Source organism: Emydura macquarii, unplaced genomic scaffold, assembly GCF_026122565.2.
Source record: "Emydura macquarii macquarii isolate MOO-44397 ecotype Brisbane River unplaced genomic scaffold, CSIRO-AGI_Emac_v2 contig_1363, whole genome shotgun sequence".
NCBI classification, from domain to species: domain Eukaryota; kingdom Metazoa; phylum Chordata; order Testudines; family Chelidae; genus Emydura; species Emydura macquarii.
In genome coordinates this window covers 991,889-1,018,242 of record NW_027131500.1, presented here as the reverse complement: position 1 = coordinate 1,018,242, position 26,354 = coordinate 991,889, and the positions used below count along the sequence as shown (strand labels likewise).

At 39.3% G+C, this 26,354-nt stretch overlaps 1 protein-coding gene and 1 long non-coding RNA gene across 29 annotated transcripts in view; one reads left to right on the top strand and one right to left on the bottom strand.

Annotated features, from left to right (window-relative positions):
- Positions 1-26,354, bottom strand: part of SORBS2 (sorbin and SH3 domain containing 2) — a 400,789-nt gene that overhangs the window by 14,983 nt on the left and 359,452 nt on the right. For 24 of the 28 annotated variants that reach the window (XM_067551608.1, XM_067551605.1, XM_067551604.1 and 21 more), the window contains 5 exons: positions 21,682-21,770; positions 18,731-18,777; positions 17,297-17,411; positions 17,072-17,200; positions 10,210-10,413 (listed from right to left, as the gene is read on the bottom strand). In XM_067551608.1, coding sequence (XP_067407709.1) covers positions 10,210-10,413; positions 17,072-17,200; positions 17,297-17,411; positions 18,731-18,777; positions 21,682-21,770 — 584 coding nt within the window. Of the gene's footprint in view, positions 1-4,275; positions 5,376-10,209; positions 10,414-17,071; positions 17,201-17,296; positions 17,412-18,730; positions 18,778-21,681; positions 21,774-26,354 lie in introns of those variants that run through there. The other 4 variants (XM_067551619.1, XM_067551620.1, XR_010920450.1 and 1 more) reach the window with 4 other exon arrangements.
- LOC137155401 (uncharacterized) lies at positions 6,643-11,638 on the top strand. The gene is made up of 2 exons (XR_010920451.1): positions 6,643-6,780; positions 11,475-11,638. It is a non-coding gene; the product is annotated as an uncharacterized lncRNA (long non-coding RNA).

Genomic DNA, 26,354 nt, shown 5'->3' with positions numbered 1-26,354 from the left:
TAAAATCCAAAGTCAGAATTCATGCGCTGACATGTATGAACTTTCAGCTTGTATCTTTTCAAAGAGTTGTTTGTATTTCCTTTCATCTTGGATTAATTTGCCTTGTTAGGATTTATTGATAAATGCTCAAATAATAATGAAAAATCTCTAGATCTCCTGGGGAGAATTTCAAAGATTTGTGGTTTCCTTAATTTGATTTGTTTGTTTTGATTTAGAATAAGTAAAAGCACCCATCCATAGACTAACTGCCCTGCCAATTATTCAAAATGATAAAACCAAAATGCAAGACAATTAGTTCACCCCTACTAGCAAGGTGCATTCACATGCTCAGTTATTACCAATCACATACATAGGCCACCACCACAATTTATCACAAGTTATTTATCTTCAAAGCCAGCAAAATGGCCCTTTTGGCATGCCCTCTAAGTAACCAAATCATGGCAACTTTTACACCAGGGACAGGAGGTTATTTCAGAGCCCCAGGATCCCAACAGAGAACATCTGACCTGCAGCTTCCTCTTTATTATAGGATCTAGCATTAGCATTTCTACTTGCTGCAGATACCCTAGGTAGTATATCACAGGGGGAGAGGTGGTGTCTCAGGTGAGAGATCTGAAGATGTCAACAACATATCTTTCTCAATGGGGAAAAACTGAACACCTTAATTCTTGTTTAAAGTCAATCAATTATTTGTCCCATATTAATATACATTATTAGTGTGATTATTCAATAAGTATTGCCACAAATATACATATATATATGTGTGTGTGTGTGTGTGTGTGCTGCCATTTAAATTGCAATTTTTTTTTCAGTAGTCTATCTGGCCAATCCCTATAGTGTTTTTCTGGTGCGTTTTCTCTTTTCTTTTTAAACCAAATTGAATGCTCATGAAATTAACAGCTCTGAAGACTGACCCTCTCTATGTAACCAATAAACACCTAAAAAGCAAGTGGCATCTTCTCTGCACAGCCCTGCCACAGTGCTGCAACCCTGACCTGGAAGTATGTCTAGGGAAGAGAAATTTACCCACACTCCATATCCGTTCCATCTTTGGCTAATGGGACTGACAACAAGAGTGCTACTAATGGGCGACAAGTGTGATTGGGGTTATTATGAAGTACACATCTGCCCCTTAGAAATTGGACTGAAACTACAAACTCATTTAACATAACATCTGGTAAATTTGCAGTGGCTTAATGACCTAGAGCCTGATCCATCTCCCATTGCAGTGATGAGAGATCACCCATTGAATTCAGTGAGTGTTAGATCAACCCTCTAGTGTGGATTCAGACACATGATCTAGAGATTAAAAGCTTCCACATCCTGTCCCTGAGCTATCTAGTCCCTTCATGATAGCTTTTTCTAACTTGTCATTGTTATTTAATCTGAAAAGACACTACCTTGCTTATAACATTTGAGCTAACTACATGCTTATGCTATGAAATAATGGTAACTGAGAAATCATATTTAAAATTGTTTTTAAAAAGCTCAATCTCAGCATTGAGCTTTCTATTTGTCAAACATACAAGGAAACATGCAGCAATTCATGCTGAACAAATGCAGTTACCTTTAACTTTGGTGAGTTTATCTCCTGTCGGTATGAGAGTTTGGAAAGGAGAGGAGGTGAGTGGGGAACAGCAGACTGGGAAGATGTGGAGACAGACTGAGAGGGAGGTGCCTTGGCAGAGTGAAATGGAGGACTAGAAGGAAGATGAGAAGGAGAAGCAGAAGGCCCTTCTGTCCCAGAGGAAAGTGGGGTTGGCTTAAACATTTAAGAAAGACAACAAGTAATCATGCTGTACAACTATCAGTGCAGGACATACAGTGCAGAGAGAGGAGTAATAACACCACTAACAAGAAAAGGAAGAGAGAGAGAGAGAGACCCGCTAACTGCTGTACTCAGGTTGATATTACATTCATCACAAGTCATTAAATCTAACGTTCTGGGGTGAAATCACCCATAGTCTTATCATCATATTCTACTTACTTCCCACTACTATCCTGTCTGTAGGCTCACTCATTTGAAAAATACTAACATGGGATGAGAGTTAGTGTATCACTTGTCATTTCATAACGATATTCTTGGAGGCCCCCTAATATGTGTGGGGCTTGATCTTGCAAGTGCTCAGCAATGAAGGCAATGGGAGTCAAGGGTGCTTAGCACCTCTCCCTAGAGCTCAGTATCTTGAAGGATGAGCCCTATGTGAAGGTCTGTTAAACCTTTAAAAGGAAACCCACCTTCAAATACAATATTTATAAGGGACACTCTTGAGTTAAATTACGTCCAAATGTTAAATATTATCAAAATAAGCTTTTACAAAACCCTTTGTGCTTTTCAGAAATTAGTATTAAAGCAGTTGTTCTTAATTAAACATTCCTTCAAATCTCCCTTTTGTTGAAACAGAAAGAAATATCATCCTTTTACATGGTACCCTTATTTTCTCCAGTTTTCCCCTCTCTGCTAATTAGCTGCCATCATAATAAGTCTGACCTGTAAGGCAGAATACGTGACTTTCTGCATTGGCCCATTAGTGCTACCCTTTGAATTATATGACAGAGTGGAAGCTCTCAAACACTGATGCAATAAGACCCTGAACAAGAAACTGCTTATAAACAGAGCTCAGACTGAATCAACTGATTTTCATTTTGCAAGTCAAGAGAAATGCAAGGAAGTGAGAAAAAAGGATACACCTACAAAATGGATTTTTAAAACAATCTTTCACTTTTAATAATGTAAGTGTTATTAATATCTTAAGTAAAGGAATGTGTTTGTTAACAGCTATAGTTTTTATACTGGCAGTGTTCCTTTAAATAACCACAGCATGGTTTGTTTTCAGGGTTATGCTATAGTTTTTAAGCTATGAGAACAAGTTACAAGAGCTGCAAAGTTTTCCTAATAAAACAGTCTTACATTCTATATGGGATCACCTGTTACCCCAGATATCTGATTTATAGATTGGTTTGAACCAGATTAACTGCTTGAACTGTCTGACTGTTTAAACAGACTTTATGTAGGAAAAATGAGTTACTAAAACTTTGCCTAGAAACAGTACAATAAATTTTATATAAATACTATGTTGTGTTAATTAATTCAAGGCCATCTTGTGGCATTTAGCCATTGGCATGCATTAGGAGCAATACAGAGTTGTGCTGGTCCAGGTGGAACTGTGGGAGGGATCATGCCTTGGAAAGGATGTGTTTCATGGCCAACCTTGGTCTGCCCCCTAGTTATTAGTCACATTCTTGTGACATGAGCAAACTAAAATTAGCTAGCTGGCCAAATGACACATTTGAGAGGTGAATTGCTGAGTCTCGGCAGATGATTCCTCCTCACTCTTTGAGGAGAAGGTGGATAGCCCTGCTTTTGGGAGCTCCCACGCTGTCAGATAATTCAAAGGGTAGCACTAGTGGGCCCTTGCAAAAAGCTGTGCATCCTGCCTTTAAGGTCAGAACTATTGTGATGGCAGCAGAGAAAGGAAGACTGGAGAACAAGGGCAACTAGAATGATATTTCTTTCTGTTGAGCAAGAGGAAGATTTGAGATCGGAGTGCTATTTTCTCTATCATGAAGAATATAATATAATTTATTTAATAGAATACAAGCCTAATTATAACACTCCATGCGTATGTATAGATACACAAAAATATATTAGAAAAGACCAGACTAATTATACTTGGTGTGAACTGTATGAATGTAGCTAAAGCTTAAGAAATTAAAATACCTCTTTACTGATACTTGGTGAACTGTATCCTTCATAAGGTATCATAGGCTCACTTTTAATTGTTATTGGGGATTTTATTCGGTTATAACTCAGTGTCTCCTCTATATACAGTCTTGGTGTTTGTTCTGTTACATCAGCTGCATGTCTGTAGAAACGTGAATCTTGAAATTTTGGCTGACCCCCTGGGATTATTGACAGGAGCTCCTCACATATTTCCTCTTCCTGTTCATCGATTGCCACTAGCATTCTGGACGGGGAATCACATTTAGACGGCTCAGACACAGCAAAAGCAGTGCTCATGGTTCCACATGCTTTTGTAGTATCTGATAAGCTTCTGGTTTCTTTGACAGCTGGAGATCCAATCATCTGTTTCAGATCTTTGTATTTTCTTTCATTCGTTTTGATACCATTTGTTACAGGCTTATGAGCGGTGTCCTGAAACTGGATTGCTGGAGGAAGTGATACAAAAGTACATGCAGGAAAGAGCTGAAGAAGAGATTCAGGAGACCTGAGAGAGGTCTTCGGTGACGTAATTGGAACAAAATGACCATCCTTAACTTGGCAAGTGTTATTAGAAGGGGGCATTGGTACAGACTGGGATGCTGTTAATGCCAAAGAGTTGAGTTCCTCTAGATCACAAAGAAAGCTGTCAGGAAAAGGTGGAGGAGTTGGGGCAGGTCTGCTTGAAGGTGGAAAACCAACAGTCAGTGACAGCCATTCAGTGGTGATAGCCTGGAAATTCCCTTTATTAGAATCTGACCAAGGAAAGGAATGATATCTGGGAGGTGGGGATGATGCTTGGGAAGCCAACTTTAGACATAAGGAAAAACATATGAATTAAAAATAAATGAATAAATAAAAATGACATTGCACTAAGATATGAGGAGATTAAGCAAATAAAGTTATGTGCCATTTTCTGAATTATAGGATATTTCAGTGAGCACAAATATCTGAAATCATTAGTACATGAATCAGAACAGCTGAAAAGATATTTGAAAAGTGAAACTGTATCAGGTTCTGGCCGAAGGCTTAAATGTCAAACATCCAGACAGATCTGAATCACGGAGTTCATGAAGGGAGCCTAAATTTGATCTGCTAGAATTATGTTACTTACTGCTCTATGCTACTGAGCCCATCACAAGTTGATAAATAGTACACTCAAGGCTGCTGTAATATCCCCAAACCATCATTATTATTTTGTGAATACTTGTGCTGTTAAAAGGACTTTGCTCACTGTGAGTGCCATTAAACACTAATACAAATAAAACAAGCTGGATGATCTAATTGTCCTAACATTAATGTTTGCTGCACCTTTTTCTGGTGATCTTAAAGAAACATCTTAAATACATTGCATACTTTTATTAAGACATCAGTAGCTACATAATGCATTTTTTATTTAAAAATTGATGTCATTTTGAATAAATACAATTACATTTTTAGTTAAGGTACATAACGTTTAAATTTAATTGAATGTAGACAGTAAACAATCCTTTTTAAGATGATGACAGTGTAGTACATAGCAATATATTTTGAGAAGCATTACATAATATTGATTGAAGTATCCTCTGGTAAAAGAAAAGTCCTTTTGTAAGAATGACAGACTGGTGAGTCATACGTACACTGCGTCTGTAGATATCCATTGCTTCAATAAATACTGAAAATGTATTTTTTGTTACTAGTAATCCTCAAAATTAAACTGGCATGAAAAAAAATGATTTTAATCTCCTTCTTAGAATAATCTAAACAATTCTAGACTGCACATCTCTTTAGTTATCTGGCTTATTTAGATTTTAAATATTACTGTAGAAAAGAAAATAAGGCTTTATTACTTATACAGAGGTTGACCTCGAGAGTCATAGATTTGGGAGAAGAGGGCAAATTACTTATCTCCTTCTGAAATTTTGTCAAGGTAGACAGCTTTATTTTGGAGAAGTTCGACAATTGGTATAGGATTTCCTGATACCAAAGCCTCTTGCAAAATTCAATAGTTTTGAATATCTTTGTTTTTGACAATGAACAGATCCCACATAATGCAAACAATATTCAATTACCCCCCAACACTGGAAGAGCCACCAGAGGCAGAAAGTGATATAATGGGTTACATGATATATTCCCCACTGAAAAGGAGGAGAAAGAATAAGTAGAACCCTGAGGTGAAGCCACTGATCATGCTATACCCAAGTATTCTGTTGGGAATGCTTACGTTTACTAAAGCCTCTCCAGCTACTGTAAGAAAAGAAGAATTAAGACACTTTTTCTACACACATTGCCTCTTCTGAATATATAGAGGAATTAAGAGATGAGAAGTTGGTTTGAGAGATTTTAGTACAGTATTGCTTTTTTCCCACTTCTGTTGGTGCAGCAGCTGCTGCAGAAATACTTTCTGTCACATAAAAGACCCTTGAGTTTTTTCTTAAAAAATAGATTCCCACTGCCATGCATGTGTGTAGACATCTGTTCTAGACTCTGTGGGCCTGATTCTCCACTTCGTTATAGTTTTATGCAGAGGTAACTGTGCTAATGTATCTGTGTCCACACTCTACACACTATTGTAATACTCTTTGTACAAAGTATGTCTTGTAAGGTACCATTTGAAAACTCACAGCATCAATATTGTCCTAATAAAATGTGTGTGGTAACATTAGATATAAAGTTATAAGATTCCACTGTATGGTGTTAACAACACATGTTCCACACAGATTGACAAATACGTCTGTTTCAAACAAAGGAATATGAGCTCTGCTTCAATTGCATTGAAGCAATAAAGAGAGTCATCAAGCAGGAAGTGGGGACAAAGGAAACTCAAACAGGTGAGAAAACAGCAGCAGGGAACATCCTTCCACATAGACTTTTTGTCTCCTGGTACCCAGCTGGAAATGTTTTTCAAAAGGGGGACTGAAACTATCAAAAAGAATGGCAAACAATGCAAGGGACCCCACCTCTCTCTCCTTGCCCATCGAATCTGAACATCTAAAGCACCAAAGAAAGCCTTCATTGGATTCTGGGAGAAGGGGTCCTGACCCAGAGTGTTTGATCAGTAAGACTGCTGAAAACACATGGTAAGAAACTTTGCTTGAATCTGATATAATTTAAGTTATGCACCAGTAGCATTTTAACTTTATTTTCTTGTAACCATTTCCTTTGTGTCATTACTTTTACTCACTGAAAATCTCTCTCGTTGTAGTTAATAAACTTGATATGTTTTATCTAATCCAGTGCATTTAAATTGAAGTTTCTGAGAAACTCCATTTGGAGAGGCAACTTGTGTGCATATTATTTCTATTAAAGAAATAATGGACTTTGTATAAACTTGTATTGCTCAGTTGATGGGTGGGCAGTACAGAACATAGATTGCTAGGGGAAAATCTAACACTGGAAGTGTGTTGGCATCACCCTGCAGCATAACCAAGGCTGGTAAGAGCCAAGATGTGGCTGTCTGGATGCAGCACACACAGACATAGCTGGGAGTGACTTGCATGCTGGAGGCTGTTTGTGAGTAGTCCAGGCTGGAGGCTACAGTAGCAAAGCATTGTAAAAGGAACCCCAGGTTAGAAGGCAGGGGTGACACAGCTACTCATTAGTCTGTATTATACTCTGTTATGTCACAGTAAGTACATTGACATCACCATAAAAGCTAGTCTAACAGAGTGGAGAATAAGGCCCAGTGCCCTTATTGTTCTATCAGAAACAAAAAGTGCCTGTCTCCTGAAATTCATCCATCTTTAATTCTCCATATTCTCAGAGATTCTGCCAAAACTGATCATTGCTACCTCTCTATGAAGTGACTAGGAAAAAGAACATGTATTTTTTCCCACCCAATAAGAGTTTTGGATCAGAGATAGCAACAATTTAAGTTTTATCATAGTTAGCCCCACAATCCCTCTAGTTCTAACTCTTTATCACAGAACTCATTGCTAAGGTTCTCATCATTCCATTGAGAGCTCGGCTGTTGTTTCAAAGCAGTTAGGTTCACATGAGACTCATATTTAATTTAAAATCACCCAGTAATTCTTTGATATTTAAATATTTTACATCTTCCCTCACTTCAAAGTTGAACTGACCAAACTTTGGGGAAGAGATTGGAATCAGCAGGAGTTTGGATCGAAGGGTCTCTATTTCTTGGAGCTTGAAGAAGAAAATAGAATGTCTGTCCCTGGTCTATATTTCTCTTTATTAATTGCTGGATAGTTCAAACTAACTTTGTTGTGATAAAAAACTGTAAACACACCAGAAAGCAGATTCTCAGCTGCTGTACATGTCATAGCTCCATAAACGCCAGTGAGCTATGATAATTTACACCAGCTGAGACTGCTCTGATAAAGCATCCTTCCTTGACCAGGAAAGAATAGGGCACATTTGAAGATCAAGAACCATATCCTGTTCAAGCAAATCTCACATTTGATGCTATTCATGTTTATCCATAGGCACAAAATTCAAAGATCCGGCTTGTCTGTCATTTTGGTAATTGCTGGAAATCTTTAAGGAAAGTTGGAAAGCTTCTCCTTATTCTAATGTTGTAACTTAGCATTAATATATGAATAATTATAAAAATATATGTTAAAAGAAATGAGGTTAACTATTACTGATAATGAAACAAAAATGCACCAATAACTGAAGAAAGAGCGCTTACAAACTACACACACAAACAGAACATACTCTAAGGAGATAAACAAATAAGGAAAAATGAACATTTGGAGGGTTTTTTCTGTCCTTGATGTTAAAAAATTTTAGACTGATAACTCATTAACAATAATTGAAGCCACATACAAAAATCTTCATGCTTTTATTGACTCTAAAGAGACACTGTGCAAATCTTTGTTAGAAGGTAGTAATATCTAAGCAACTGAATAATTTATCAAAGTCTATTCATCATCAAAACAGAACAAAACTTTCAGTGGAAACTGACTTTTCTCCCATCAGCCAACTTAATTTGTGATGGTTGCACAGATTGCGGTGGAGAGAGGTTCAAACACTTCTGAAAGGTTTGAGAGTGCTTATGACTAGGTGTGAGAAGCTGTAAAGAAGCTTGATTTCAGATTATAGCTACAAAAATCTGAATCTGAAGTGTACTGCAACGTGATGACATTTGCATCGCTATAGCTTAACACAAGTGTTATTATACTTTAAAACACCCCAAGGAGCCTGCACTATGACAAGAGTCCATTTCTGGAGTGTGGGTGGAAGAAAGAAGGCAAGTCACACAAAGAAGTCATTGGCTGATTCCTCCTTGCACCCAAGGATGGACTAGGAGAGCACAGGGCTATTTTTGACCAGCTGTGTCCTCATGCAAACAGCCCTCTCATGCCACTCTGATGGCTCTCTTTTAGGGATTGCAAGATCTTCTGGGCTGTGTCATGAGAAAAGATGTTCATATTGCAATGTAACGGTCTGCTGAACATAACCCACAAAGCTCAAATCCTGTTCCAGGTTGCCAAACAAGTTTAGTTCTGGTGGGCTTGATTTCCTGCCCAAATTTGTTGTCTGACCATACTCTAGATAATGTAATAGTTAATTACTAGACTTATGGAATTTGTGATCCATGAAGGATATTTAATATATATTTGAAAATTATGCCCTTTATGTCCTAAGTTTTACACTTTTAATTTTATAAACTTAGGCCTTGTCTACACTACAAAAATAAGTCAACCTATGTTAGGTTGACTTACAGCCACCACATTAATTACTACTGTGGCTGATGTCCACACCACCCTCCCTTGGTTGGTGATGTGCGTCCTCACCAGGAGCACTTCTACCGACCTAAGAGGAGCAGTGTAGGGAGCTGAGAGCTCCGTCTCTCAGCTTCGCTGGCAGCTCCTTCCAGCCACCTGGGCCAGCCACCCAGGGCTTCTCCCCACCCCATTCTCTGCCAGGAATCAGGGGAAGCCACCTGAGGCTTTTCACCCTTCTCTCCACCGGGAGTGGGGGTCCAGCTGCTCAGCTCTCCAGAAGAGTGGGAGGCAGCTGCTCGGCTTTCTTGTCAATTTCCCAGCTCTGCTGAAATTGACAAGAATGACAGACAACAGTCCATAGAAGGAATGCAGTGTCTACCCTGACACTGTGTCACCCTAACTACACCGACATAAGCCTGACACCTCTCATTGAGGTGGTTTTAATATATTGGCATACCAGGGAGGTTACATAGGTGGGAGGAGCAGTTCAGTGTGTACACCTCCACCGTTTTGTTGACAAATGTCAGCTGACTTTTGTTGACTAAATTCTGTGGAGTAGACCAGCTCTTAGCAAAAAGCAGCAAGAGTCTTAAACGCATAGTGTATAATAAAACTGTAAAAAGTAAAGTCATACAATGAATATTTAGCAATACAACTCCATCTTCAGAAAAAGACTGAGAATTAAATATGATTTCTGTGGGTAGAAAGCTTGAATTCTTTAAAAAAAATGTGTATTAAACTGTATTAGTTATTTTACCAAAGATTTACGAGTTTGTATAAACACTCTCTAGATATGATGGAAAAACAAATCTTCCTTACCTTAGTTGAACTTAAATGGTGTATTCTATCACTAGAATAGCTTTGGGGTATTGGAGGATCCGGATAGTCGCCAGCACCTTTTGATGCATTCTTTTTGATGACTTCTACATAGGAAACAGGGAAGATGCCTTGTCTGTTGGTTCCTGGTATTTTACCTTCATACCAGTTTTGATCAACTCGTTTAAGAAGAATTACTCTGTCTCCCTGTAATGCATTATCAAAATTAATTATCAGTGGACAAGTGAATACTTTTTTCTGAATACAGTAGTTTATATTTTTATCGCAACATATCACTGTATTTTTCCCTGGGAGTCCTTTGTGGCCCTGTCAGAGACTTCAGAATCTCCCCCACTAACTTCACATAGTGCTAACTATCATTCCAGCAAGAGACGGTCCGTGTGGGTCTATGAATGCCATTCCTACACCAGATACTAAACCATAATGTGAGGTGCACTTTATCCTGCTCAGTGGGTGTCTGAGTTCTGAATTCAGCCTCTGAACTCAGATGCCTACATGAGAGCACACTGTTCTTCCACTGGACCACTGACCTGGCCCCTTCCTGTAATCAGTAATAATGACTTGTATTAATTTAAACGTTGTTTGGGTTTGTATTTTTCTTGAAAAGCCAATACAAATTAAGAAAAAGCTCATACTAAAGTGCTTTGCTACCAGAAGAATTTGGAACTGGTGAAAGCAGAGCATGCCACAAAGGTAAAAAGGAATTCCTAGAGGAGAAAAGATTCAGCAGTGGTACTCCACCTGATAGAGCATGCCCAATGTCTGAATCCGCTCTCAAAAACAAAGATGAGCGCATGGTTACCTTTCATTATTTTCAGCCAGCCAAAGAACTGGATTTTAAAAAGTCAATACTCCTCTCAACTTTTCTCCTTAATAAAATTTCATGAACTCCGGTTTGTTTTATACAACATACATTTTATCATGTGTCCTGCAGGACAACTTTTTTCAATCCCTACGTTCACATCCTCCAATCTCAAAGTTCTCTTAGATTTATGTATATTTTGTTTCTGTTGCTGATTTGTGAGTATCATACAAGCCTCTCTAGTTGAAGAAACAAAAACAAATAAGTGCCAGCCACTCTTTCATTAAAACCAGGCTGTCAAGATAGCAACTCTTGTTGCAATAAAATCCAGCAGCAATAAATATGAATGTTAACAATGTTTATAAATAGAAGTTCACATTACAGTGTTCACATTTAATATTCATATTACAAAACTAATCCTTCTCTTCCCTCTTCCTGATTTTAGGGCATATTAAACATACTATGGGCCTGACACAGCAAGACTGAAGTCAATGGAAAGACTCCCTGCGCCTTCAAAGGGTGCTGGATCAGTCCCTGAATCACCATCAATAAGGTCATGTTCTGGGCTCAGTCATGTAAGATGAAAAATACATCAGTTATTCCTTTCTACCAGACCATCGTCATCTTCCTCAATGCTTAACTGAACAGTAGGCTGTAGTGATCACTTGCCATTTGTTTCATTGCTGTGTAGCTACAAGGGCTTGACGTGCCAAGAGTCCAACATTGGAACAGACTTGATGAACCCAGGTAATAGGGGGTCTGCCTCTGGGCCCCTTCTTTGCCTCGGTTGGTGGAATTTTATCCCAGATGTTATAAGCCACCTGGAGAACAGCATTCACCAGAATGTCTTGTGGCATTTTCGCATCATGTCTGAAAAGTGTAAGACACCATCTGTGGACAATAGCCTCAGTAGGCTGTAGACCGGAGCGACCATAAACATCTGCATTACAAATGAAATCATTCCACTTTATGCCCAATATACAATGTTGGCATTTTGTGTCCAAAGCCTCCAGCTTTGCCCAGTTTGAGCAGCACAGTGTTCATGTTTTGCAACTGTACAACAGTACGGAGAGAATACAGCTCAAATAGATCCTGAAATTAGTTGTCATGATGAGATTATGTTGATTCCATATTTGTTGTAAATGACCCATGCAAATATTGCGATGCCAATCTAGTGGAGATCCTCCATGTGAGAGTTGGAGGAATTGGTGAATATAAAACCCAAATAGCAAAAGCTGGAGACTGCTTTGACAGTTTCATTATTCAAAGAGATTGGAGTTGCAAATGGACCTGGTCCTAGATTTTGCAGTTTGGTCTTTGACCATGAAACATGGAGGTCAACCATAATTGACTCCTCCTCCATTTACTGGAGTGCCTCGTGAAACCTGTCAGGACTCCATAATAGAAGAGCTGTGTCATCAATATAGTCAAGGTCTGAGAGCAAGAGATCACCGATCTTAATGCCTATAGACCTGACGGAATGCTGCATTACGAAATCCATTGCCTGACAAAAGAGTGCAGGGGCCAAGACACAGCCCTGCCTGACACCAGATACTGATTTAAAAGATGCCGACATCCATTCCCCGAGACATACACAGATAATGGTTCCATTATGCAGCTTGCTAATCAAATCCAGCAAGTCCTTTTAAGGCCTTCCATAGCGCGACTCAGTCAACTGAATAAAACATAACCTTAAGATCAACATACTCTATGTTCAGAGGCTTCTTGAACTCACTGTGTATCTCCAACAACAAACAGAGGGCCAAAATGGTGTCTAATGTGCATCTGTTCCTCATAAAGCCTGACTGTTGGGGGCAACACTTCCAATGTAGCAGGGGCTCCAAACACATCAACAGAACATGCACAAACACCTTCCCTGGCATGAATAACAAGGTGATCGGCCTGTAGCTCCTACATTCACTGCACAGTCCCTTGCCCTTATTAAGTGAGATCACAATACCGTCCTTCCAGGTGGTTGGCAAGGTTCCAGTTCTCCACACCAGATAAAAAACGTCCAGAAGTGATTCTGCAACAGTGTCCATAGAACATTTTAGCAGCTCTAGGGGGATGCCATCAGTGCTGGCTTAGCACCCGTTTTTCAGTTTGCAGATGGTGCGCTTCATTTCCTCCAATGTTGGTGCATCAGTACAAGTGTCTGGGTCCGAAACTGCAATGGCTGCCAAATCGTCCAGCTCTGAAGAAGCAGCAGCTGGAGGGTGGTTCAGGCCACTGGATAATGAGAGGATGTCACCATCTGATTTACATGGACAGCCTTGGCTGTGGTTCAGGATGCCGTTCATAGAGACTCCCTCTTAACTGCTGAAGTTGCAAATCGCACGGAATGCCAGCTTTAAGTCTCCCCGGCTAAGCCAAATTCAACATCACTTGGTTATAATATGCCTCACAATCGCGGAGTGCTAGGATATTGAACTTTCACTTCAGCTGATTATGAGTGTACTTATCGCAGTGCTGGAAGGCTGTGGCCTTTAATGTAATTGTCTGGAAGGCCTCCTTTGATAGCTGTGGTTGGCTGCTCTACTCTCAGTGGTAGATGCCCTGCTGGTGCCGTCTTCCCCTAACACAAATGTTATGGACTCATGTCCTGCGGACACGCTTCCTCTGATGTCGGCAGGCACATCTGCAGTATACTGTGACAATTTATTCAGTCATAGCTGGGACCTCTGCCAATCCATCCAAATTGCAACCTGGAAAGTTGCAACTCTTCACATGCATGGTCATCAGGCACTGTCTCACGCAAAATGGACCATCTTGGCATATCACTCCCAGGACTAAGTGAAGCAAGGCTGATACATCACGGATGCCACAATGTGGAAGATTCATTACTTGTGTATTCCGGTGGCCCCAACCACTTACATTGGCTAGCATTACTACTACAAGATGAAGCCAAGTACTCCTTGACAATCTGGACACCCATGTTTTCTCGACTACTTATTGCACGTCTTAAACATCAGCATGGTCACTTCGCTGTCACAGTAGTGTATGCGCCAACAGAGAAATCTGTTGATTTAGTCAAAGATCATTTCTACAATCAATTGGAATTCCTAGTAAACACCTCCCTCCATATGATAATCTTGTGATCTTTGTAGACCTAAATGCAGTTACTGGCTCCCAGCAAACTGGGCTTGAACAGGTCATTGGCCATCACGATTCAGGTATACCCAAGCAATAAAACTCTTGCCATTTGCTCACATTCTGTGCCTCTCAGAATCTTTCCATTCTCCATTTGTGGTTCAAGCGGCGATATATACACTGGATGTCATGGATCTCTCACGATGGTGTCACTCAGAAGGAATTGGACAACATCATCACACGTGACAGGTGCCTCTTCACCTCCTGCAGAATATATCATGATGCAGAATGTGCCACAAACCTAGTGGTTGACTGCATGATGAGCAAGTAAGCCCTTGGCGATGATGAAGAAGTTTGACATAAGTGCAATTCTCCACATGTCAGCGTTAGCCAACAGGTTTTGTATTGATGTCAGCAATAGATTCTCGGCTCTCGCTGACCAGCCAGATGGCGTCGAGGTTACCTGGTCTCTGTTCACCTCCATCCTCCACCAATCAGCCGAGCAGATGATCGACTACAGGCAACCAGACCATCTGGCACCAGCCTTTTTTCACCAGGAAAGTGTGAATGAGGCAGAATTTCCTTATGGGTACACATTCTTCTGCATGTTACCATTACAAAATGTAGTTTTGTTTTAATGGTCCTAATGGCAAATGTTTTCAAGCGTGTGTAACTAATGTTAAGCATCTGGATAAACAACTTTCATTTTCATAGATAATGAGCACCCTTCAGCTCCCGCTAATCATGGGTTTTGATACCTAAATTTAGGATCCAAAGTTTGAAATTTTACATTTGCATTACTAGTCAGTGTAGCAGATTTTCAGTGGAAGGTATTTTCATATCCATAATTTTGTAACCTGTTATGTATATGAATGATGCCCTTTCATCACCAGATCATCTGAGGATTAAACATCTTATGATAAAGATGTATCACTTCATAAAATATATAAATATTTAATATCTTGCTATGCCTAATGTGGAATTATTCAATAAAAATGGTTAAAAGGAATACTTATTTTAAATTACAATATGTTGTTGAAACAACACGAATTAGTACTACAATTAGAAAGGAAATATTGGTGTTAAATCCGAGAAAAAATATTTCTTTAATTAGAAACTTGCACCAATTATTTTACAGCCATGATAGTAGATTCCAAACAACAACACAAGTCTGTATTATAATAAAACCTCTTAAAATAATATCCAACTGTGTGACAATAATATGAAACACAAACTTGGGTTCTCTTTTTATGGAATAGTATTAATTTAGTATATTGCTGGGACATTCAGGATCCAGACATCCCAAGTGAAGACCAAGAGTTCTGAACCACATAGAATAAGCAACTGAATCAACTGGTTGCATACAATGTTATTGTGTATAATTATATGTCAAGTAAGATCTTTTATGAAAGCAGGTAATGTTCTGAACTTAATGGTCATTAGCAGATATGTATGCAAGTTATGGTTATGAATGTATGCATGTATATATGTGTAGAAAATTGTAATTGTAGCTAGGATGCAACTATAGCATCATCTCACAACAGGAGGTGAAGCAATCAGGCAGGGAGGGGCACCTCCCAGGCTAGTTATTTACATGAAACTAGCTCCAAGCACCTAGTATTGTACAACCCAGGGAAAGACAATGGTTAACTATTTAAATTAATGGAAAGACATTGCAACTGAAAAGTTTTCCAGTCTTGGAAAACTAAGGAAGAAGGGAGTTTCCCTCCTTCTTGTAACCATGAATTACCATCATTTGAGAGACAGAAGAAGAAGAAAAAATCCCTGCAAACCCTGTTAATCAGGAAGGGGTTTTTTGAAGTGAAAGCTATCCAGAAATGGAGGGCCAAGATCTAAGTGTGGTGCTGTCTGTGAAAAACTGGATCCCCTGACAGACAGGGCATGCCGGAAAATTGTACAGAGGCTATAGGTAACTTGTATTAGAAAAGAGAATTTAGGTAACATAGAAGTGTTACATAGGTTTAAAGCCTGAGATTGTGTCCTCATGTTTATTTTCTGTGTAACTTCTATGCGTTTGCTTTTCCTCATTGTTTCATCTTTGAATCTGTGATTTTTCTATTAAACAAACATTTATTTATTTTTACCCCGTGGAGGTGTCTGGTGTGCAAACTGTGTGAAGTGTGTGCACCAAAGTGAACTGATAATTGGAGGCAGGTTTTACCCCTTGGGGGGTGACAAACCAGAGAGGAAAAGTCTGAGTATCTCATAGGTAAGTACTCAGGGAGACAGATCTGGGGGGACTCAGGATCGGAAGGGTTTGCGGAGGTCATCCTGCAAGGAGTAACAAAGCTGGTGGAAACCAGAGTTGAGATCTGTTTGTAGGATGGCTACTGGTATCAGGGCTCTAAGCCATAGCAACATAGCATTAAGGAATCCAAAGTTATAAGACAGGTAGTAACAGAACCCCATACTAGTCTGGGTAATCTCCAAAATGTCACGGTTGCTTCCAAAAATGTCCAGAGACAAGCCATCACAGGTTTAAAACCTCTTATTATATACCCAAAATAGTTGGTGCATGTACAAAATTGCAGACCCCACAGTTGTAGTTAAGGAAAGAGGCATTTGAAAAATGTGTAGTTGGGTAATTTTCATGTAACTTGGGCAATTACATACCCAATAACCCAATTTATACATGCAACCAGATGTTTGCATGTGCAAATTAGGCAAGTACAACCTAGTTATCTGTTTGGCATGCCTAGCACATTTATAGCATTCACAAATATATAGATAGATACGTGGAGATACGAAACAAAGAAAGTTAATTAGTACCCTGCAAATATCCCTTGGCTAGTATTTTGCTGTGTGTGTACCACTACTGTGACTGCAGAGTAGGTGAAACAATAGCATTTATGTACAAGTTTTCAAGTTGTTTTAGTTATGAACTGTTATTCAGTGTTGATTTTTTTCATTGACGATAAATCTAGATGTTACCTTTCTCAACGACAGTTCCACATTTGTGTCTGCACTGAAATTATATTTGGCAATAGCTTCTCCAATCTCTCCAACTTGTGCTGGGGGAGGTGGCCTGGCAGGCTGTGCTTTTTCTGGGGTAGAAAGTTTCTGAAAGGAAAACATGGATTTTTTTTCCCATTATTTCCATGTAATTTGTGCATCTATTTAAAAAATTAATCCCAGAAATTCAAACAACAGACAAACCTCAACATAAGAAATAGGAAAAATTCCAACTCTTCCATGGTGCTCTCCCTCATACCAGTTTTGATCTATTTTCCTGAGGATATAGACAGTATCTCCTTTCTTAAAGGACAGTTCCCTGTAACAGATTTATTTTAGTCAGACATTTTAAAATTTGTGGTTGAGCTGCTTTAACTACTTCAGAAGTTTCCATGTTGTTTACATGTAATTCAGATCTGATTGTAATTTAACAACATAAATATCTGAGGAAGAAGCATCGTAGCTATAGATAATATATAATACAATAATGGTAAATTACAGATTTGGCATAATCATTAAAGTTTGCATCCAGAATCAGATATGAAACTTGGGGTATATGGGTTTGAGTTCTGATTTTGGTCCATTAAAGAGATAGGCCTGATCTACATCACAGCCCCAAAGCCATGCAGATCTGCATGCAAGCTTGGTATCTTCTGTTCTTTCTGTGTAGGTGCCACCTTAGCTGCTGGTCTACGGGTGGGTAGGTGCTCCCTTTTATAAAAGCAGAAAGATGCACTACACAGCATATTCCTCCCATGTCTTCATGAACTACTCTACCCTGCTTCAGCAAGGGGGCTCAGGCACCCTCTGCCATGCCCCACTCAGCCCACTCTGCATGGTTCACTGGCGTAAAAGACAGGATCATGTTCTTTATAAAGAAGTATTCAGTTTACTGAGCATGAAGATTCAGCCAATAACGATCTTTGTGTGAATTACTAATACAGATGCACATAACAGTCCTTTAAATTTAGGTAAAAAAGGGCATCAAAAGGCATGTTGAGTAATCTAGGTCATTGTTTAAAAGTAAAGGGTTATTGTCAGGGTAGTTTTTCAATAGCTTTTGATCTCAATTGTTTGTAATACTCTAAGAAATATGAAAATATTTTTCCTTTCCCTACCAAATTCGTCTTGTCTTCTTGAAATACAAGTCCAAATTCTGTTTTCATTGAAACCCACTTAACTCCAGGAGCTTCAGTGGGGTTGTGTGAATATTAACAAGAACAGAGTTTGGCCCCTTGTATTTTTTTTCTTTTGTCCTGATTCTGATAGAATATGCTCCTTTGAAACAGGTGTATGTTAAAAGTCTTGGTCAAGATTTTCAAAGCTGGCTAGTGATTTTGGTTGGCTCCGTTTTTGGTGCCCACACATTTGAACAAATATTATGAAGTATTTTCATCATTCAAACATTTTAAAAAACAGTTTACTTATTCATGAGCTACTGCTCAAGCAGAGCAAAGTTCTGGGTAGCCTTTTTGAGGCTGGTGTCCCCCAACAGAAATGTACAGCTTTCATTACCACAATCTTTGATCATTGGCTAGAACAGGTAAGATGGGCAAAGACAGATGTCTGAGACACGTATTTAAAAGATTGCCCTGGTTTAATTTACTCTTAAATAAACAACAAAACATTAATACTTACTTAGAGGTCTGAGCCTTAAAGTCATATACAGCTCGAGCTTGCAGCCTCTGAAAAGCAGGCAAAGTGATTAATACTTACATGTAATATTATCATATTAGAAAAATACTGTTTAGGCTGAAATTTTTTTTTCTCAAAAATGGGTGCCTAAAGGTACTACTTTTAAATCCATATTCAAGCACCTACATAAGTGGGTTCATTTTCAAAAGCACCCAGCACCTTCTAAAGAGCTGCTGAGTGCTCAGGGCTTTTGAAAATAAGACTTTTAGGTGCCTAAAAATAGATGAGAGAACCTAACTTTCAGTAAACAGTTTTAAAATTTTTACCTTTATATTTAATGTTAACAAATTCAGCATACTTCTGCAACATACCAAATTATACTTGCTATAATAAAAGTGCACTACTTTATTTAAAGGAACAATGTCAACTTGAATTTTTTTTTTGTTGAAATTGACTAATTTGAATTCAATTTTCTGATGAAGCCCATAGCATATCTTGAATTTTAAAATAAATCCTTTTAAAATATTTTAAGAATTTTTATGCTTCCAGCTGATGTTTAAATTGATTTTTTGGGCAGGCATAAGAGCCACACCATCAGTCATGCTTGGGCCCATCCCTCTTCTCCTTCCTTTTCTCTCTGTGAACACTCTTGCCCGTTGCCTTTTCAGGTTCAGCTTTGTTGCTGCTCCAGCTATCAGTAAATACGGTCTTGCAGAGACTGGAGAAGAGCATACAACATCAACAAAACAGTGAAACTGACTGTACACGAAATGCCGTGAAATGTATAAAATAGAGAAAAATACTGAAAAAATAGAGAAAAATGTTTCTTCTCTAATCTTTTTCAGTCAGTCATCTTAAGGGTTGCTTGTGACACTAGTGATTTATGTGTTATGCTTGTAACACTGTGATTTTCAGTTTGGTTAGGAAGGAAGAGCAGAATATTGTGCTTGCACTTAGAATATACCAGTTTCCCCATTAATTAGTTCATGCTGTGGCAGCTTCTTTGACTCAAGGACAAGAACTAGACTCCTCTCTGCTTCACCCAATACATATTAGTAGTGTTCTGAATCCTAGGAGCCAGAACTCAAATCTCCTAGGTAGTATGCTACCACTAAACCAACAGATTGGCCCAAATCAAAAGCTCCTTAATCTGTGGTCCCAGGACTGCTGGTTGCCTGAGGAGAGCTGATTGGTCACATGGTATCAACTCACCTTGTTCTTGGCTGCTAAATTACAATAAAAGGCATCTTAATAAATTAAGTTGGAGGGAACTGTCTGATTGTGAAGGAGAGGGTAGTCAGTTTGTAACCTCTTGAGTGAGAGGGAAGTTGATACACCAGATAAATCTCTCTACAGATGAGGTTCTATGAAAAAGTTAAACCACCTTTGGTCTAAAGACATTGTTTGGTTTATGAGAGTATATTGTTTGACATCAGTATGTCAAAATCATAATAATTCATGTGAGATATGCCATGTCAGGTACTGTTAGAAAGGCTATAATGTGCTAAGTAAGATGATGATGTTTATGTTTGTGTGTTATATGTGAGATGGAAGTTATGGATATGTTTGATATGTCAGCATTTCAAATTGTGCTGTCTGGGTAACGACTCAGACAGGATGGCTGCAGAACAATAGCCTGCTTAATGGCCTATTAGGACATTCCCAGGTGCAAGAGGCCCAGGGGGAGAAGCCAGGGATATACCTGATGAGTCATCAGGACTTGCCCATGTGACCCTGGACTATTTGCCTATGTGACTCTGGACTCCATTTTGGTTCCTGTGAAATTCCACAGGCAGCATACCTGATGAGGCACCAGGACTGGCCCATGTGACTGTGGACTCCATTTTAGTCCCCGTAAAATTCCACAAGACAGCATGGCCAGGGCCAGGGGGTATATAAGGCAGTGGCCTGGGAAACCATTTTGTCTTTTGTTCCTGTTCAGCTACAGACACATACCTACCTCTGGATCAATTCACTTGCAACTGAACCGAAGGACTAAGAGCCATCCAGATACTGGATGTATGCCAGAGGAACTGTACAAGCCTGCAAACTCCACAATTCTTCTAGAAACCTGATGTATATGGACTTTCAAATCATTTGTATGTATCTGATTGCTCTAATCTTTTAACACTTCTCTTATAGTTTGTTTCTTTCTTTTTATAATAAACCTTTAGTTTTAGTTACTAAAGGATTGGCTGGCAGCGTGGTATTTTGGGTAAGATCCAAACTTATATTGATCTGGTACTGTGGCTGACCCTTTGGGGTCAGAGGGAACCTTTTTAGTAAAGAGCATAGAGTTTAAATAACTGGTCACTTTACTGGACCTAGTGGCTGATTGGGAGCCGGAGACTGGACTGCAATAAAGGAGGCTGTGTGTATTTGTATTTTGGGCTTCTTGATAACCAGTGAGGGAAGTCAGAAGCACTGTTTGTGGCCGGTTGGGAAGCTTTGCTTCAGTGCCACCCACCAGCGCTGGGAGAATCTGCTTTCCTTTTTACAGCCTGCCCTGACCTTGGCATTTTCAGGTGGCTGCCCTAGACACGAGACGGGTCACACCTTCATATTTAGAATTGCTATTTTCCTCTAGATTATTGTCCAATCTGCCATATGTCAGTCCTTTCTGACATAACATATCAGCAGACTCCCAGCAGGAATGTCCTTGTTCATTTAAACATTAGTAGAAAATACAATTTCATCTTAATTTTTTACATGGTTTTAATCTCTGTAAATATTAATCATTAAAGAAAGAGAAATATGTTGTTCTTCATGCAACATTAAAAGCAATTTCTAGTACCCTCTCAACAACTGGTTGTCTAACTAAGTTCTCCTATAGTCATCATCATTACAGTTACTTAGCATCAAACAAAACTTTATCTTGCAAATGTTATTGAATTGCCTCATAAATGCTCTTTTGGCTTTGGATGCTGCTCAGTTATTTATTCCTGTTTAACTACCTCTCTGTCTGGAACTCCTCTTCTCTCCCGTGGAGTACATCGACCCACATCAGTCAAAGCAGAAGAATAGCTCCCAGGAGATTCCTGGTCTACTGCAAATAAAATGTCATAGCATGAATCTCAAGTCAGAAGCAAGTTAATTCTGCAATGCTGCTGCATTTTATTTAAGGGGTAATTTCATCTAAAAATGTATAAAAATGGGGAGCTTGACTCTATTCATCCCCTTTAACAGCAAGTTACAAAACATTAATGATTATTAAACTACCCTTTTTAAAGAAAAAAACAGAGACAATAAATCTCTACCAAAAATGTTCATCTGACCCACAGTAAAGAGATGATGTATAGTTTCTGCACTACCAACATAAACACATCTTGGGTTCAAATGAAGGACCCGATATGTATAACCTGTAAAATCAACAGTAGGTACTAAACACCTTAACTACACATCATACTAGGCTATAAAGCTAGTGGAGCAACTGCAGGAATGGAACTATGATCAGTCTACTGAGAATTCAGAAGGGTTCACAAGAAACATGTCTGAGTGATAACAACATAAACACATGGAAGGTGTTTAAAGCATGCCACAATGAAAGAATGATGAACAAGATTTTTTTCTGCAATATGGATTTCACTTTTACTTGAGGCATTCATTACGTTGCATATGAAAAATTAAAAGTCTATTATTGTCATACAATAACTCTATTTTAATGGATGGAGTATAAATGATTACTCACCAGGCTGAGTGGCATATTTGCTGTAAAGCACAATTTGCCATTGTCAATATGTGTATTTTTATGCTAATAAATTTTGAAAAAATAAAATAAAACAAAACAAAATAAAATAAAGAGTTCTTAAATAAAAGTTTTGCACTTGATGTGGTCCTGCAGACTTCTTGTGTGAAATGAAAACAAGGAATTATTTCAAGCCTATGGAAATTTTGAATAAATTTGTCTGAATAAACTATCTCCTCTTACTCGTGAGATTTCCTCTACTGTATTTTCCTAGTGCCACACTGACATCTGCTAGTGAGGAGAGCAATAATAATGCTTGCTTCTCTTTTATTCAGTTCACATGTTCTATTCTCATGCTATCCCTCTGTCAAAAAGTGCTACTGGGAACACAGAACTGAAAGCATGTAATCCATCTCTTTGGGGTCAAACTTCTTGACTCTTACAGGAAAAACAGAGATCTAAATGCTCTCTTGTGTACTGCACTCTAAGCAGCATCGATCTGAGGTGACTGATATATAATGGAGGTAAAAATTAGGTTTGTAGAGCAATGATGGGGAGTGGAAAGGTACATTAATTGCTGATCAGAAGCTTGCTAACACCAGCAAATACACTGTGGCCACAATTCTGGAAAGCAATTAACCATGTATAAGTGCTTTCCTGGACTAGTGGTTCTTTCCTGAATGAGGGCCTGTGTTCCCTGCACAGGCATAAAGGCAAATTGTCTCCAGATGTTGGGATATATGCACTGTCTCTTTATAACTGTAGTAGAAAGCCAGGTAGGAAGGGTGCTGGGAAGGTTCTGGGCAGAAACTCTGCAGTGAAGCAGAGCGAATACTGTAGCTTAAGGAATAACATAGTTTACTTTGTTTCTGTAAAGCTCCTTGTTCAAAGTTATAAGAAGGCTTTCTATGGTTCTTTATGACATGACAGCAGGGACCCTTGCACAGGTGTTCTCTTCCCTTCCTTTCAGTGAAGCTGTGCCTCACAGAAACACAACTGGTCCCACAATATATAGTATGGAACGATGAATGTATTAGCTTAGTGCCTCTGATATGAGACCAATGGAACATTTTGCTAATATATATTGTATACTATGTATTAAGGAATTGAGTATCACTGCAGTTCTTCCTTCAATCATATCAGGTCCAGCATTATCACCAAAGCCATTATGATGCAAAGGTTATTTTTAATTGTTAATTTCCAATCTGTTAAGGTTTGGATTGGTGGTCATTTTATTTACGCAACCCTAACAGTTACACAAAGTAGCTTTTTTGTGTTGGAATTATACAAATTTCTATCAGTATTAGTGGGAATTTCTGTACAATCCATACTGTGGGGGCACTATACTGTCCTTGCTCTTCTAAGTCACCTTTGTGCATGGGTGTTTGAAGGGGAAGCAAAGCAGTTTGTAGCTAATGGGAGGATTACTGAGCTATTCTACCTGTGCAGGGAAAATAGCTGGAGGGGTTAGGGCAGCATACTCAGTAGTTCTCTCTTCGAGTGATTGCTCATATGCATTCCAATTTAGGTGTGCGCGTGCCCCGTGCACAGATTCCCGGAACTTTTTCCCTTAGCACACCCGCAGGGCTGGACGGTGCCCCCTGGAGTGCTGCGCTCGTGTTACGGTATATAGGGCGCTCCGGCCCCGCGGGTCCCCAGTTCCTTCTTTCCGCCTCTGATGGTTGCTGGAACTTCTGCCCCTTGCTATTGCAAGCAGCAGTCCTTAGCCTCTTCACTGTCGTTAGAGCTCTAGATTTGTTAGTTAGTTAGTTTTGTTATTCAAAAACAGTTAATTAGTAGTAGTTGTATTGTCAGGTGCCCTTAGGGGCTTCTGCAGGAGCCATGCCGGGCTCCACTGGCTTCAAGAGCTGTTCCCTATGCTCTAAGCAGTTCGCAGTGAGTGATCCTCATGACCGCTGCCTCCGTTGTCTTGGAGAGCAGCACCAGAAAGAAAAATGCAGGATCTGCAAATCCTTCAAGCCCTGTACCCAAAAAGAAAGGGACGCAAGGCTGAAGGTGTTACTCATGGAGTCTGCGCTCCGGCCGGCGCTCTGCCGCCTCCATGGACTCCTCTCTGCAACCAGCGAAGCAGGAAGGACAGGAGACACCTCAGCCACGTGCCGTGGAGGTTCCTCCGGCACCGGTGTCTCCTCGTAAGGTGCCTCCCCCGACTCCTGGGGGTGGGGGAGTGCCCCTACAAGGACCATCGACGCAGGAGGCATTCGCTGCGGCAAGGGCCCTCATGGCCTTGCCTACGCCTCCGTCCCCCCGCAGCCGAGGGGTGTGGGACTTGCGTCTCAGGGCAAACCTGTGCTGGGTAGCCCCAGTGGGTGGAGAAGGCAACGCTCTCAATCCTCACCCAGATGGTCACGGAGGGTGGAGAGTGCATCCCCTCCGAGCCACGGGGCACGCACACACCTAAATTGGAATGGATATGAGCAACACATCTCGAAGAACAACAGTTACTGGTAAGTAACCTTGTTTTACTTCTTATTGATGCTCCAAAATGGAGTGGTGTGCGCTCTGTAAGGGCCAAGCTGCTGGCGGACTGACTGTGCCTCCAGGGGCCTGGAGACATCCTTACAGTGGGTTAGTCAGTTGTCAGCCAATATCTTGTTCTGTTCCTGCTCTGATATTCTAGGGTGTTTCCTGTCCCCTCTTCATCTATATCTCATGTATGAAAGATAAGATAGAATTTAAATCTATAAATATGATGAGGGAGGGGACAGAGAGACAATAGCTGGTAGGTCATGTTTTATATGAAATTGTGTTGACTAGGACAAGATTCTTAAGGGAAGGCAGAAACACCATGGAAGGCAGGATTTTGCTGATACTCTGAAGTGTAGAATTTCAATATCAGTACATTACGAAAAGTGCATTTCATATAAAACGTACAGCTCAGCTAAAAATAATGTGGGCTGCAAAATTTTATTTTAAGAAATGCACAAATACAGGACACACATTGGTAGCATTCGTATTATTTCTAGTAGAAAACATATTTTGGACTAAATTTGAAAAATAGGGGCAGATTCTGCTCTTACTTCACTGTAATTCTGGGCTAAACCCAGTGACTTCAATGGAGTTGCTTCCAATGTGTGCCAAATGAGAACTGCATCTAAATCCTTTTGTACACATTTCTGGTTCTGTTTATAATGACTCATTATGCTTCAATGCCCGTAAATAATTAAAGACATTTAAAAAACATGACTAATGAAACTAATGATGTTTCACAAGAGAGGTTTTACTGAATCCATTGTCGGGTATTTAATTTAACTAGTTAAGATAGCATAGCAGCAGTCTTGCATAATTCACTTTTTTTTTTTTTTTTTGGTATATGTGACACTAGCAAAAATTTCAACACAGGATGAGAAAGTAAGAAAAAATAAGAGGAGTATACTCCACCATTTATAAAATAAAACCATTAATTTTCCCACCTTCAATTACATGATTTCAGGAATAGACTTAATAAAGCTGTCATGATGATAATTGAAGAGACACTGTTAGGGAGGGTATGTCTGAAAACAGAATTCTCTGTCAGTCCATTTTGACATTCTTACCTTGAGTAGCCTTATAGCGTTTTAAAAATAAATAACTCAGGCTTGAAATGTGTATACAAAAGACATTCAACTCTCTGAGTCTGTCAGTAGATACATCTGTGCACACTTGCTGTTACAGTTGTTTGCTTACTGTGAATTTCACGGTCAGTCAAACTTTTAAAAATATTTTGAACTCAAGTAATGATTTTTTTTTTAATGGAATAAATTCCTCATGGTACAAACTGTAAAATAGGATCACTGTCAAGAGAAATCAGTTTCTACTCATATTCACCTTGACAATGTCTTTCAAATTTTGATGATTTTCATTTTCAGTTTGCCATTTCAAAGGGGAATGTGGAGACATTTTAAATGCAATAAAAAGATCTAATTTTGCTGCCACGGAAAT